This window comes from Gobius niger (assembly GCF_951799975.1).
Source record: "Gobius niger genome assembly, chromosome: 22".
In the NCBI taxonomy this organism is placed as follows: Eukaryota; Metazoa; Chordata; class Actinopteri; order Gobiiformes; family Gobiidae; genus Gobius; species Gobius niger.
In genome coordinates, this window is record NC_136873.1 from 4128918 (window position 1) to 4143945 (window position 15028).

At 38.9% G+C, this 15028-nt stretch overlaps 1 protein-coding gene across 1 annotated transcript; it reads right to left on the reverse strand.

The window, feature by feature from the left end:
* Positions 1-9020: 9020 nt before the first annotated feature.
* On the reverse strand, positions 9021-14768 carry LOC306981479 (GTPase IMAP family member 9-like; the record flags this gene model as incomplete). Its single annotated transcript, XM_079581087.1, has 2 exons — positions 9021-9775; positions 14741-14768. The coding sequence occupies 2 exons, from the start codon at positions 14766-14768 to the stop codon at positions 9021-9023; spliced, it is 783 nt and encodes a 260-aa protein (XP_079437213.1).
* Between the last annotated feature and the right edge of the window lie 260 nt (positions 14769-15028).

A 15028-nucleotide genomic window follows, 5' to 3' on the forward strand; every position in this document is an offset into this window, starting at 1 on the left:
GACGGTGTTCTTCTTCTGCCGCGGAGGAGGTGTAGATCCATGGTGTGCACGCGGGGGATGCGTCACCGCCCATGCTGGATGGGAATTGGTGAGGGCGCGCTTCATCCTGCACAGACGGGAGGAGATATGGTATGGTATGGTATGGTATGGTATGGTATGGTATGGTATGGTATGGTATGGTATGGTATGGTATGGTATGGGCTGTGCAATTAATCGAAATTTGATTACGATTTCGATTATTATACTAAACGATTACAAAATTAGCATAATCGATTATTTTTTTCAATTTTTTCAAAACATTTTTTCACATTTTTTATTTTTTTTTCAGTTTTTTCTGGCAAAGCAGACTTGCATTATTTCATGGCGCTGGGATTATTTTCCCTTCACATTTTACGTGCCACGGCTCATGCTTTTGCCTGACATAAAAACAAACAGCGCTGTGTGATGATGTCATCACACATCAGTTTACTTGCGCAGGTGTGAGGGCTGGCCAGCAGGGGGCAGGTGTGAAACAGAGACCTCTACTTAACCTCTTACCACCCGCCAAAACCAAATCCATTCTCTCCTCTTTGCCATTGTCGTCGCTTTTTATTTCCCTTATGTGTTTTTGTCACTTTTTTATTACTTTTTTGCTGCTCTTCTGTCACTTTTTTGCTGGATTTTTGTCTTTTTTTGCTGGATTTTTGTCTTTTTTTGCTGGATTTTTGTCTTTTTTTCTGCTGGATTTTTTTCTTTTTTGCTGGATTTTTATCTTTTTTTTGCTGGATTTTTGACACTTTTTTGTTGAGTTTTTGTCATTTTTGTCGCATACTTTGAAATCATTTGTGCTTTTATGACTGTTCAGAAAACAGAAAATATTCAGCATTGTTTTTTTTTTTATGAATAAATATATATATAAAATAAAGACTTTTTAAATAATCGTGATTTCAATTATGACAAAAATAATCGTGATTATTATTTTTTCAATAATCGAGCAGCCCTAGTATGGTATGGTATGTTATGGTATGTTTTTTATCTAGATACAGTCAGTTTGTCAAACAGAGTCTTGTTTTGTCCTCAGTGTGTCCATCACGGCACCATGGAGTTACCGGAAATCCTAACCATTATATCAAACTTTATCAAACTATGAAAGAGTGTTTCTAAATCATCCGATTTTAATGCTTTAATGCTTCTGTGCCCCCTGGCGTTTGTTTCAAGGAAAGCGTTTGGACCCCCCATTTTGCTAAGGGGAAGCAACAATGAAAAACATGCATGTTGAAATTTTCTGCAATTTTCCCGCATGCAAATAATAATCTTTAAAGATATTTACAGCGTACAGCACAGCAGGAGCCCATGGAAGAAGAATGCGAAGGCCCTTAAAAAGGCTTTTTTCAATCACATATCGCACCAGTCTATATCACACTACAATGATGAGCAAACCTTCTGTTGGTCTGTAAATGCAGTAAATTAGAAGAACTACCTTGTATAAAATTGCTCTCTCAAAATGGCTGTAGTGAATGTCTTGAAATAGGCCTCTGTCTCTTTAAGAACCTCTGAGCCTTTCCGACACGCCCAGTGGTTGGTTACTCGGCTGGTGACGAAAGCTCGGAGGCGTCTCCAGGAGGTGGGGGCGTTCCTAGGAGGACTCAGGCAAACCTATCCCTAAAATGGCCGCCATCAGAGTTTTTACAGATTACTCAAAAATACGTGAATGTGCCAAGGCAACACTTCAGGCCTGATTTTAATGAGGGAATGACATAATAACATGATGTAAAGCTTGAAAAAGTCCATTTTGTATAATACCCCCCCTTTAAAGGGGATGAGAAGATGAGTGGAGCTCGGGCCAAGGTCAGCAGGTCCTTCCTGTTGCCTTATATGGAGTTATTTTTTCACAGCTCCAGTGAGGGCACCGAACGTCTCCACAGGTTTGAGCAAAAGAACGCAAGAGCAAGAAATGGGGTATCGTTACAGCGATGTGCATGTGAAAAGATTGGTTTCAACTGAAACTTAAAGCACATAGATTAAACTAAAAAAAAAACATTCAATAGCATTATAAAATATAACATTAGCTAAAAATCATCAATTTCCCACAGTTCACAACAACACAACCAATCTTCGTGACTCGTCTCAGTAGGCTGACATAAAATGTGATCAACTCCTGGAACAGTCGGAATGGATTTATATTTTCCAGTTGGAATATTTTGTTCACTCGGTTAAGCCTCCTGGACAATGGGCTGAAGGAAAAGTAAGTACAGCTTATTTGTGGGGTCTTTGTACATTTGATACAGCAACTCTGCGCTGTAGTTCCTGTCTTTATCTTTTGCGAGCTGGAAGTGTAGCTTGAGCTCCTCGTACTGGTGCTTATAGAAAGCCATCGCGTGCCACTCCTTGGTTTATAGTTTCATACAGTTGTTTGTACTGCCGTTGACGCATGGTGCTGTGGGAAAACCATGAGTAACTTTGTGAAATCTGATACTCCACGTTTCTTGGCAGTGCACGCATGGCATAAGATGAGCAGAGTTGTATTGAGTGACACACATTTGACAAATATCACGTCAGGGTTGTGCTCTTTGAAGCGTGTAAGACTGTCTATTTCATTTCATTTCATTTATTAATTTATTTGAATGGGACAGTGCATATTAATGAACAGACAACTAGTGCTGTAAATATGCCGGATTTAGCTCAAGGCTAATTTCCATCCACAGTCCCATAAAAAACAAGACAAGAACATAAAAAATATAAAACATATGAGCCACAACACACAGCAGGACATTACAGACAAAACAGGCAAGGACAACTACACAATACATAAAGTGCATCTCTTTCGTGCGCCACTCCCCTCGTCCCTCCCACTCACACACCTGTACCTGCAAATATTTAAAAATATGTCCCTGTCTAATGCCTTTTAATGATCACACCTTTGTTGGCAGAAAAGCCGTTCTTTCAGTTGTCTCTTAAATGAGACGTAGGTGCTGCTTTCTCTAACCGTCATGGGTCGAGTGTTCCAACTAGAACAAGCCTTAATGGAAAGCACGTTTTGAGAAAACATGTGCCTCCGGAACTGTACCTCACAGTCCCCCCTGACTGTTGATCGAGTGCTGGTCTCACAATTTCTTTTTTTTATAAATTCCCAAAGAGGAGGCGGGGCCTGGTCATGTAGCACTCTATAAACAAGGCAATTCATTTTAAAACATTTTAGATTTTCAAAATTTAAAAATGTATATTTGTTTATTGGAGCACATATGTGAAAAGACTGGGGTTTTTGATCAAGTACCTTAATAGCTGCTTTGTACAACTGTTGAATTGGTTTAAGCGCAGCGGCACCAGCAAAGGACCAGGCCGTGAAACAATATTCAATATGGGAGAATATCATACAGTGGAGGTATGACTTTGCTGCCTCTGTTGTAATAAAGGGTCGAATTTGTTTATAGTTTTTTAAATTGAATTTGATGGTGTTTGTGACCTTTTTAATTTGCTTTTTGAATGTGAGTTACTCCAAGATATTTAAAGTGGGTCACTGACTCCAGCTCCTCTCCATCCAAAAACACAGACGATCTCTCTTGTTTCAAGTTTTTTTTGCTAAACATCATGCAGACTGACCGTCTTTTTTGAGTTGAGCTTGAGACAACTTTGTTTAAGCCAGTCATGCACTTTGTTTAAGCCCTCGGTGAGTCTGGCAGCGATTGACTGAACATTGGCCCCATGCGTGAAGAGCACAGCATCATCAGCATACATTAACACATCAAGCTCAGGGCAGACGTCTGGCAAGTCGTGATGATGTATAACGAGAATAGTAGAGGCCCGAGTACGGAACCTCTATTGCCACACATCGTGTTGCATCCATCTGTCCCAAGCCCCACACATTGTTTTGGACTCAAATTGGATGCTTGCAAAATGGCTTGTTGTGCCTTTGATATAGTGTCTGCATCACCACCATCCAAATGTAACAGGCCAGCAAACGTTGAGACGATCCGCTGCTGCTTTTGACTGTAGTATCTTATCACCACAGCGAGTTGTTTAGTCTCATCAACAATTAAAGAGAACGATTCCTGGCCAATATCATTCAGTCGTTCCCTTTGCATCTCTGGTCTGATAACATGCTGTAGAAGTGCAGGGTGCACTAAGGATCCATTCCTTAAGCCCAGCTTCACTTTCCCACTCTTTTGCGTATTTTTTTTCCATATTTAGCCCACTTACCAGGCGGCATTTTGTCCGTGGCTAATTAGCTTTGTATTTTTTATTAGCTTACAATTCAAATGCGCGCGACTGAAGCTGCACTGTTGTGTGTGACCGTGACGTGACATGAGTTGGTCAGTCGGACTCAAACAGCAGATTGTCAATGGTCGGACTCGGTCAATTTGGGGTGTCCTGTACGCCTGTATTGGCTGATAGCAAGTCAAGAATAATGCTGCCATTCACCTTGTATTTATAAATGTTTTAATACATCTTGCTTGAACTATAAAGAACCCCTCCAGGAAAACCGTGGATTTACGGGACGGCCTGTGCTTCCTCCGTGATTTGTCAGAGTCTCATTTCTCTGCTAGCTGCTAACTGTACCTGGTTTGCGTTTGGCAGCAGCATAAAATAATACTATGAGCTCATCGTAGACTTGCTTTATTTCATGCTAGCAGCTAGCCCCGTTGTCAAATCATTTTGCTGCCACTTTTTCTCATTTATCCGTCAGATAAAAGCTGACAGACCCGGGCAAAACCAGGGAACATCAGCCAAGACATGAGACTCAGACACAGAGCGGAATGAGCACAGGCTCTTCCCGTAAAGTCAGACTCGACGAGCGGTAGGCGGCCATAGTTTAAATCTCTCGTACGAAAGTCTTTCTGTTTCTGTTCCTTAGTGATGAATTACTTTTGGGAGACGTTTTCTCTTCGTCGTGTCGGGATCAGCCCCACACAACACAGGTGTGAGCACTATTTCTTCACCATATTATCAATGATCCGTTAGCCTGATAAACCACACCCACCACTTTCTGCGCGAAACAAGGTGGGTGTGGCCACACACGGTAAACATTCAAGTGTCTGATTGGCGGCTAAGGCCGAACCAATCACGACAGTCAGAGAAATGACAAGTTTACGTCACTCGCTGCACCACTATGTTATTAGTTCAATTAACATTAACATGAATGGATGAAGTAGTCGAGGAGTTTGCCTCACGTACTCCGCGTGAGTTGATATTCACTTCATATATTTTAATTGGACACAGCTGTCATCATGTCCGCTAATTGCTTTATTTCACTGACAATGTGCTTTAGGCCCGCCCCTTCAAACTGTTACAATTGCTCCGTGACCAGACTGATTCCCTGCGTGGAATAGACAGGGAAGAGCATGACAGAGCCAGGCAAATGATCCGTAACCCAAACAATTAGACCCTTGACACACAAGGTGAGCCACTAAACAGGTGCGCATGGGCGGTGCCATCATACAAATGTGGGGGTTCGGGTTCTCTCTCTGCCTCCACTTCAATAAACGGGGACACGGTCCAGACCTGTCCCCCAAAAAGACCCTCTGCTTTGCCTTATTCTACACCTCGCATTGGTCTGCTACACTCGGAAGTGGAACGGAATTTATTTTGTCCTCCTTCAGTTTATCATTAAAACCTGTTGAAAACACCCAGTGCATCTAATTCTAAGCATTTGTATGGATTTCATAAAGTTGCAGGCTGGTTTGTTTGTATTTCTGTCACGATGGCCCTGCAAATTGTGAAGTGGGAAGTGTTCATAAACTCATCCCTGTGAAGAATTTGAACACAACGCAGGTCTGTGCTCCAGCTTTCATTGTTTGTACACAAAGAAATTCAGAGGGCCTTTAACCTCTTAACTCCCACCTGAACCGAGCACATTTTCTCCAGCTTTACCCCAATCCAAAAGCTTCTGGAAAAGAGGTGTGAAAATGGCAACAAAACTGAGACGAAAACAAGGATGAAAATGTGAAAAAATGGACCAAAAAAATGGACAAAAAAGTGAGAAAAAAACGGACAAAAAAAACCTGAAAAATTTGGCGAAAAAATTTACAAAAATGTACAAAAAAATGACAAAAATTGTCAAAAATTTGACAAAAAAGTGAGAAAAATGTGACAAAAAATGGACGAAAAAGATAAGAATTTGACAAAAAAAATCAAAAATTTGACGAAAAAATTGACAAAAAAAGTGAGAAAAAATGGACGAAAAATTGAGAAAAAATGGACAAAAAAGATAAGAATATGACAAAAAATGAGAAGAATTTGACGAAAAAGTGACCAAAAAATTGACAATTTTTTTTTTAAATTTGATGAATAAATTTACAAAAAATGGATAAAAAAATGCCCGGGTCTGTCAGCTTTTATCTGACGGATAAATGAGAAAAAGTGGCAGCAAAATGATTTGACAACGGGGCTAGCTGCTAGCATGAAATAAAGCGAGTCTACGATGAGCTCATAGTATTATTTTATGCTGCTGCCAAACGCAAACCAGGTACAGTTAGCAGCTAGCAGAGAAATGAGACTCTGACAAATCACGGAGGAAGCACAGGCCGTCCCGTAAATCCACGGTTTTCCTGGAGGGGTTCTTTATAGTTCAAGCAAGATGTATTAAAACATTTATAAATACAAGGTGAATGGCAGCATTATTCTTGACTTGCTATCAGCAAATACAGGATACCCCAATTTGACCGAGTCCGACCATTGACAATGTTCAGTCAATCGCTGCCAGACTCACCGAGGGCTTAAACAAAAAAGTGAGAAAAATTTGACGAAAAATTGATGAAAAAATGGACAAAAAGTGATAAGAATTTGACAAAAAAATGCAAATAATTTGACAAAAAAGTGACAAAAAAGTCACGAAAATTTGACAAAAATGAGACGACTGCCCAACAAAAAAAGTGATGGAAAAAAAAATCTGATGATGTGAGGAAAAAGATCCATTTAGTTTTGTAGATCTTAGCTTTCAAATGAGGCGTTACACCGGTCTACAGGATTTGGGTAAAGCTGAACTGGAGAAAATGCTCTCGGTTCAGGCGGGAGTTAAGAGGTTAACTCTGCACAGTCTCCAAGGTCAACCACACACTGGGAACAGACAACACGTAGAGTAGTGTAGTAGTTTATTTCTTTGATCATTATGAACATTATTTCACATATTTTCAGTGACATATTTTCAGACTTATCAGCTTTCAAATCAATGACTGAACGTCCATATCGAGTATAAGTGAATGGTCTGATTAATCTGTTTTGATCAGGTAAAAGGAGCAAAACTATTGGGGTCTGATGACACTCCTTCCACATACCACATACACTTTATGAAAAGACACACTGTCTGAAATGAAACCAGAACTATTATTTTTTTATCTTATAGGTCAGTTGGAATTTTAAAAATGATTTCTATTTGCTAAATGCCAGAAGAATGAGAGAAAGAATTTTCTACACCCAAGGTTTGTACACTTTATTAATATTTGGTAGCATTGCTTTTAAACTGTATAACTCGGGTCAAACGTTTTGGATTTCCTTCCACAAGCTTTTCACAATAGTTGGCAGGAATTTTAGTCTATTCGTCAAACAGAACGGGTGTAACTACAAACACATTTGTAGACTACCTTGCGTTTTAATGGCCCCTTCAGAGCATTGACTTTGTTTTCCTTAGCCACTTTGTGACCAGTATTGGCTGTTTGCTTTGGGTCATTGTCCATTTGGAAAACCCATCTGCGCCCAAGCTTTAACTTCCTGGCTGATATTGAGATATTGCTCCAATATTTCCACATAGTTTTCTTTCTTCATGACGTCTGATCTATTTTGTGAAGTGCACCAGTCCCTCCTGCAGCAAAACAAACCCCACAGCATGATGCTGCCCCCCCATATTTCACAGTTGGGATGGTGTTCTCAGGCTTGCAAGATTCCCCCTTTTTCCTCCAAATGTGACAATGTAATAGTTCTAGCTATTGCTGTTTTGTTCTTTTAGTAAGACAGAAGGTTTGTTTACCTTTGTAACCTCCACGACCAGGTGACGCTTCTGAGGAAGATCACAGGAAGTGATTGAAACTAGTAAAGCAGGTAAACAAACATTCTGTCTCACTAAAAGAACAAAGCTGTAATATCGAAGAAGACAGTATGAACCTTTTACAAAGTAAAAAAGTAGCTCTAGGTGTCAAGCCTCCGTCTTTCACTTTTTAATGTAATTATTATTATTATTGTTTTTTATGTATTCATAGTTTTGGAGCCCTTAAAGGGATATTTCAGGATTTTTGACATAGAGCCTCATTTCCTAGTTATCCAGAGTGTTGCTGATACCAGGAGATGTTTTTTTTGTAATTCATGCAGTTCTTATGTTTGAAGAGTTTCGTGGCGCTAGGCTAATGCTAGGCTAATGCTAGGCTAATGCAAGGCTAGCACATTTCTACGATGTCAGCTCGCCTGCATTAAAAACAGTCTTACGCACTCCAAAGACTAACCATATAAATGTCTATGTCGATTAAGAATAATTTTTGGAATATAACTGACCTTGCATCACATGATCGCATTTTGAGGGACTATTTTCTAGCAGATCACTCCGCCGCTGCTCAAATATAAGTTATTTTAAATGCAAAATGGTTAAAATTACTCTATGGACACAGACATTTATATGGTTAGTCTGGTGTTATAAGTGATTTGACTCAGGTGCTCTGTGGAGCGGGTCACACTGTTTTTAATGCAGGCTAGCTGATACCATAGACATGCGCTAGCCTTGCATTAGCCTAGCACCACAAAACTCTTCAAACATAAGAACCGCATGAATTACAAAACAAATATCTCCAGAAAGCAACACTCTGGATAAATGAGGCCCTATGTCAAAAATCCTGAAATATCCCTTTAAGTTGTTGTTGTTGTGCATGTAAACTGTGCCATAGATCGACCCCTGTGAAAGATATATGTACCTCCTCTTGTATTAGTCCTTGCCTTGGGTTTTAGAAAACATCAGTCCCTCTGAGGTTGTATTGTGATTCTCTAGATTGATCTCTTGTACACAGTAAGTAAGCATGTGATGTTGAATGTCAAAAGATGATATTGGGCTAATTTCCCGAGTCTTATGTGCTTGGGGAGCTCATGTGGGGGTGGTTGTGGAGCAGCTGCCCCTGAGCTGGTTCAGGGGCAGCTGCTGCCAGGAGGGCCTGGAACAGGATGACCCTCTGCAGCAGGTCACTGAAGAAGCCTGGGTCCTGAGCGGGCTCCAGGGAAACAGGAGCAGGACTCTCATACAAGTCTTCACTAAAGTAGTTCCCTCCATTGGCTGCCACCAGAGCGTCAATCATGTTGATGAGCTGCGCCACCTGCCTGCGATCGCGCCGCTTCTTGTTGTTGAAGACGTGGAAGCGGTTCCCACACTTGCTGATGACCTCTTGAAGCTTGGGGCTACCGCTCTGCACGTACTCCTCGATGGTGCGGCCTTCCAGCTCGTCTCCACGCGTGAACAGGACCACCATGAAGCGGGACGACTGAGGACCAAACAGCTTCTCCAGAGCCTCCACGCAGTTCTCCTCCTCTCTGGTGAACCGGCCCACCTGCATCACCAGCAGGAAGACGTGAGGGCCGGGGCTGGACACCTGGACGCACTTGACGATCTCCTTCTTTAAGGACTCGGCGGATTTGGAGGTGTCCAGGATGCCCGGGGTGTCCACCACATGGACGCAGCGGCGGCTCTTGACCCTCTCGATCGCACAGTGCTCCGTCACAGAACTGGCACTGGTGGAGGAGGTGAACATCTTTCGGCCCACCAGGGTGTTGCACACGGCACTTTTGCCCACGCCGGTCTTCCCGATCATGACAATCCTGAGGGGGGGACCTGCACAGAACGCAAGGGTAAGATGGTTTGATTTCAGGTTTTCAGTTCATAAATGCAACTCTGAACAAATAACATGCAACAACAGGCAATGTTTAAGAGAAAAAAATGGGAGGCTGGAGTGCTACTTGGATGTAAAACAGTTCTTCAAGGCTACAACATCAGGTCAGACTTACAACATTAAAACCATCATCAACTGCAACACCACCTATGTTTTATAGACTTGAATGTCCCTGCGGTCGATTTTATGTTGGCAGAACAAAACGCAAACTGAGAAACACTAGCAGAACACAAACAAGCAATAAGAAGATGTTCACCCTCAAAGCTATGGAGTACCCTGGCCTCAATGGAGAATTAGATTTGTCAGTATTTTTGAATTTTGTATTTTTTTGCATTTCTCTTTATGGTTTTGTAAAGAATAATGTATTGTACATTAGGGCTGTGCAATTAATCGAAATTCGATTACGATTTCGATTACAACAATAAACGATTACAAAATCAGCATAATCGCAAAAAATCGATTATAATTTTTTTTTCCACGTTTTTTTTTCTAATTTTTTATTTTTGGATTTTTGTCTTTTTTTGCTGGATTTTTGTCACTTTTTTTGCTGGATTTTTGTCAATTTTTTGCTGGATTTTTGTCATTTTTTTGATGGATTTTTGTCATTTTTTTGATGTTTTTTTGTCATTTTTTTATGGATTTTTGTCTTTTTTTTTAATGGATTTTCGTCACTTTTTTGATGGATTTTTGTCTTTTTTTGATGTTTTTTTGTCATTTTTTTGCTGGATTTTTTGTCACTTTTTTGATGTTTTTTTGTCTTTTTTTTTTGATGGATTTTTGTCACTTTTTTGATGTTTTTTTGTCTTTTTTTTGATGGATTTTTGTCACTTTTTTGATGGATTTTTTTAAAGGCAACAAATAATCGTTTGAATAATCGTGATTTCAATTATGACAAAAATAATCGTGATTATTATTTTTTCAATAATCGAGCAGCCCTATTCCACATATTTTAATGTTTTGTATGCTACAAACCAGGTGACTATGAACACACCCACCTTGGACCAACCCACTTGGAACATGTGACCAATGCTGTAAGCTTATAGCTGAGCAGAGGCAGCCATCTCGAGCTTGCCCTGAGGAAGGCCTAGAGCCGAAACGCGTTGGCAATTTTATCTTTACAAGCCATGTTTAATTAAAGGCTTTTTAATATTTCTACTTTTGGAGTGCCTCAGTTTTTTTGATTTTTTAGGCAATGTTTACGCCCTATATTTAACTAAACAAGACAGTTTAGTGTGTTTACATGTATAACATTATCTGTACCTTCAGTCAAATTCACAACAATACTCAGCATATGTGTTCCAGGCTGCAGCCTTAACCACTAGGCCATTATGCTGTGTAGTCCTCCTATAAAATTCATTGTTTGTTTTTTGCAAGTTGTTAAAGAGAAAAAACAAAACAAAATAATGAATAAATCAGGGGGGAAAAGTGCACAATATAGTTCATGAAACTTATTTTATTCATTTTTGCAAACATGGCACTCTTTTATATAAATATAGAACAAATGTATGTTTGCAAACATCCATTTTTTTATGACATTGCATTTTTGTATGTACCAATCAGATACTATATGGAAGCAACTTGTGATAAATGAAAGCACAATAGTTTTCCCATTTACCCCTTTGTGAAAGGTCTGATTGTTTTATGATGTGCCACTTGATGGGGAAAAATGACAAACTGTGCTCTAGACTAGGGATGGGCGGATCGATCGATACCAAACAGCTATTTTTTAAGCATCGATATTGGGCAAAAAGTATTGATACTAATTTGCATATGTTAAAAGAAGGCGGGGCAGCAATTATTTTTAGTTAGTTAATTTATTTTCTTCGGTCATTATGAACATTTAAATCACATGTCACATGTTTTCCAAAGATCTAAGACATTATACAATAAAAATTATGCCTGACCGAAGGGGTTTAGGCTGAAGCCAAGACTTATACTGCCTAACCCCTTTTACAACTGTGACTCTGTGTCCCAAGATGACACATAATACACTTTCTTTAATACCAACGATGGAAACACTTTAGCACAAAACTTAAACTTCAACAAACAAAAATTATGCTATGTATCCTCGATCGACTTCTCTTCTAATGGTTTTCATTCAAGTGTTCTATACTTCTCTATCATGTTTGATTTATACATTTTCTTAAATGCTTTAATAGTTTTGGAGCCCTTAAGTTGAACAGATAAACCGTTCCATAGATCAACGCCTTTAACTGATAAACACCTCCTCTTAGTGTTACTGTGCGCCAGAGGTTTCTGTAGCAGATCAGTTCCTCTAAGGTTGTATCTAGATTCTCTAGTTTGAAACATCTCCTGTAAACACTGAGGGAGCCTGAGATTGTGAGCTTTGTACATCACAACTGCTGTGTAAACATCAACAAGATCATGCAATTTTAGGATATTTAGTCTGATAAAAAGTGGATTTGTTGGAGCCAAGTATTCTGCATGACTGATCACTCTAATTGCTTTCTTTTGCAATAAAAAGATAGGTTGTATGTTGTATGTTAGTTTTATCAATTATCAACACAAAAGGATGATTTATTTCTTTGTTCTGAGCCAAAACAGTCACAACAGCAAAGGATTGAACTAAGCCAGGCATATCATTCTGGTTTGTCATTTAAGTATTAATTTAAATTGTGTTTATGTATTCAATTTCACATTAGTATTGTTTAATTAAACTAACTAACTAACTAACTTTTTTTAGAGATGGATATTGATTGAAAAAAAAATGTGGATATACGTATATAAATATCGCCCATCCCTACTCTAGACTTGGTGGAAAATGGCCCAAAGCATCATCGATCACCGAGCATCACTTTGTTTGCGGATAGTAATTAAATACAGTAGGCATTACTTTCAAATGAAGCGACCTTGCATTGCTGAATGAATAAGCGTTTGCACACAGTTCTTCCAGACTTGAGGGTTGACACCACTAGGGGTCACCAAAGCTTCGCAGTTGGTTTAAAAAGACAGATACAGTATGAACAAGTAGAGCTGTATCGACCTATTGTTCAATAAATTACAGATAAACAATATATTTTGGGCATGTTTATTGTGGGATATTTTTTAACCCCTTACCTCCCACCTGAACCGAGCACATTTTCTCTAGTTTGGCTTTACCCCAATCCAAAAGCTTCTGGAAAAATGATGAGAAAATAGCGACAGAACTGAGACGAAGACAATGATGGAAATGTGACAAAAAAGTGAGAAAACTTTGACAAAAAAGGGACGAAAAATTGAAGAAAAAGTGGCAAAAATGTCACAAAAAATGACAAAAAAGTCAAAAAGAAATTGACAAAAAAATTCACGAAAAAATGACAAAAATGTGACAAAAAAATTACAAAAAAAGGACAAAAATGTGATAAAAAATGGACGAAAAAATGAAAAAAATTTGACACAAAAAAATGAAAAAAAAAAGTGACAAAAAAATGACGAAAAAGTGACCAAAAAATGACAAAAAAATTATGAAAAAATGAGGCCGAACAAGTCCCTAATTTAAGGATGGTAGAAGCACTACAGCATTATGCCTACTACATGTGAGTCCTATAATCTTTCCTTTTATAACAGAAGGCCTAGGGTTAGGTTACTCGAACACCATCTCTTGTTTGAGGCCTTTCATGCAATAACCAAAAGAATAAATAAGTAAAATAATAATGAATTGATGAATAATTAAATCTATTAAACTCAAATATTGTGGCTTTTTTATAGTTTCTACAAAACCCCTGAGGGACCTTATCTCCCAGACCCTGGACTGCTGCCGTGGTCACTTAGATGGCCAAGTGAGGAAAGGTGAAAGTAAAGTAAGTCAGCAGATATTGTGCATTCTCTTTTATTGTTCACTAGATCAGTGGTTCTCAACCTTTTGGCGCCGTGACCCCCATTTTAACAGTAAAACCCACGCCCGGGTCACACCGTGAGAAATAGAAATAGTAGCCTACGTAATTCTTAGCCTCTTAACTCCCGCCTGAACCGAGAGGATCATTTTCCTCACGTCATCACATTTTTTTTCCATCATTTTTTTGTTGGGTATTCAACTCATTTTTATCACATTTTTGTCTTTTTAATCACATTTTTCTCATTTTTATCACATTTTTGTCATTTTTATCACATTTTTGTCATTTTTATCACATTTTTTGTCTTTTTAATCACATTTTTTGTCATTTTTATCACATTTTTGTCATTTTTATCACATTTTTGTCATTTTTTATCACATTTTTGTCATTTTTATCACATTTCTGTCATTTTTATCACATTTTTGTCTTTTTTTTATCACATTTTTGTCATTTTTTATCACATTTTTGTCACATTTTTGTCATTTTTTTGTCACATTTTTGTCATTTTTTATCACATTTTTGTCACATTTTTGTCTTTTTTTTGGTCATTTTTTGTCCATTTTTTGTAATTTTTTGGTCACATTTTTGTCATTTTTTTTGTCACATTTTTGTCATTTTTTTGTCCATTTTTTGTCAATTTCTTGTGACATTTTTGTGACATTTTTGCCACTTTTCCATCAATGTTTTCTCCCTTTTTTGTCCCATTTCCATCATTGTTTTCGTCTCAGCTTTTTTCCAGAAGCTTTTGGACTGGGGTAAAGCCAAACTGGAGAAAATGTGCTCGGTTCAGGTGGGAGTTAAAAACAACGACAAATGGCTAAAATGAAATTCATCAAACTACAAACAAATAATGGCACTCTAGTAAAATAGCAAACACATGCTACAATAAAATATCAGATTATATGCTAATGAAAATATGGCTATTTTATCTAAACGATCTGGCTACCCTGTCGAGCTGAATTAAATCAATCTCTTTATAAAGGTTTTAAAAATGGAGGCCTCCTTTCCCCATAGATTTCACCACCAAATGGCACTCTTAGAACATATGAAGCAAGTGGCGTGGGGTGAGCTTACCTGCCGGGAGAGAGTCTCGGTTGCCCATGTTGCTGTGGGTGACACAGCGGTGGTGTGGTCGAGTGCAGAGGTGGAAGGAATCAGGTGCTTTTTTTGGACAATTTGACTCCACCCAGCAGGAAAAGGAGGACATGTTTTGCAGTCATGGTCTTTAACCAGCGGGCAGGTTAGTCAGGTCTAGTTCTGAGCTGCACCGGGGCACGGTCACTTCCTCCATGGACCTCACGCAAAACAGTAAGTGATCTAAACCTTCTCTCCTCTGCTTCATCTGCAGGAGAAAGAATATCA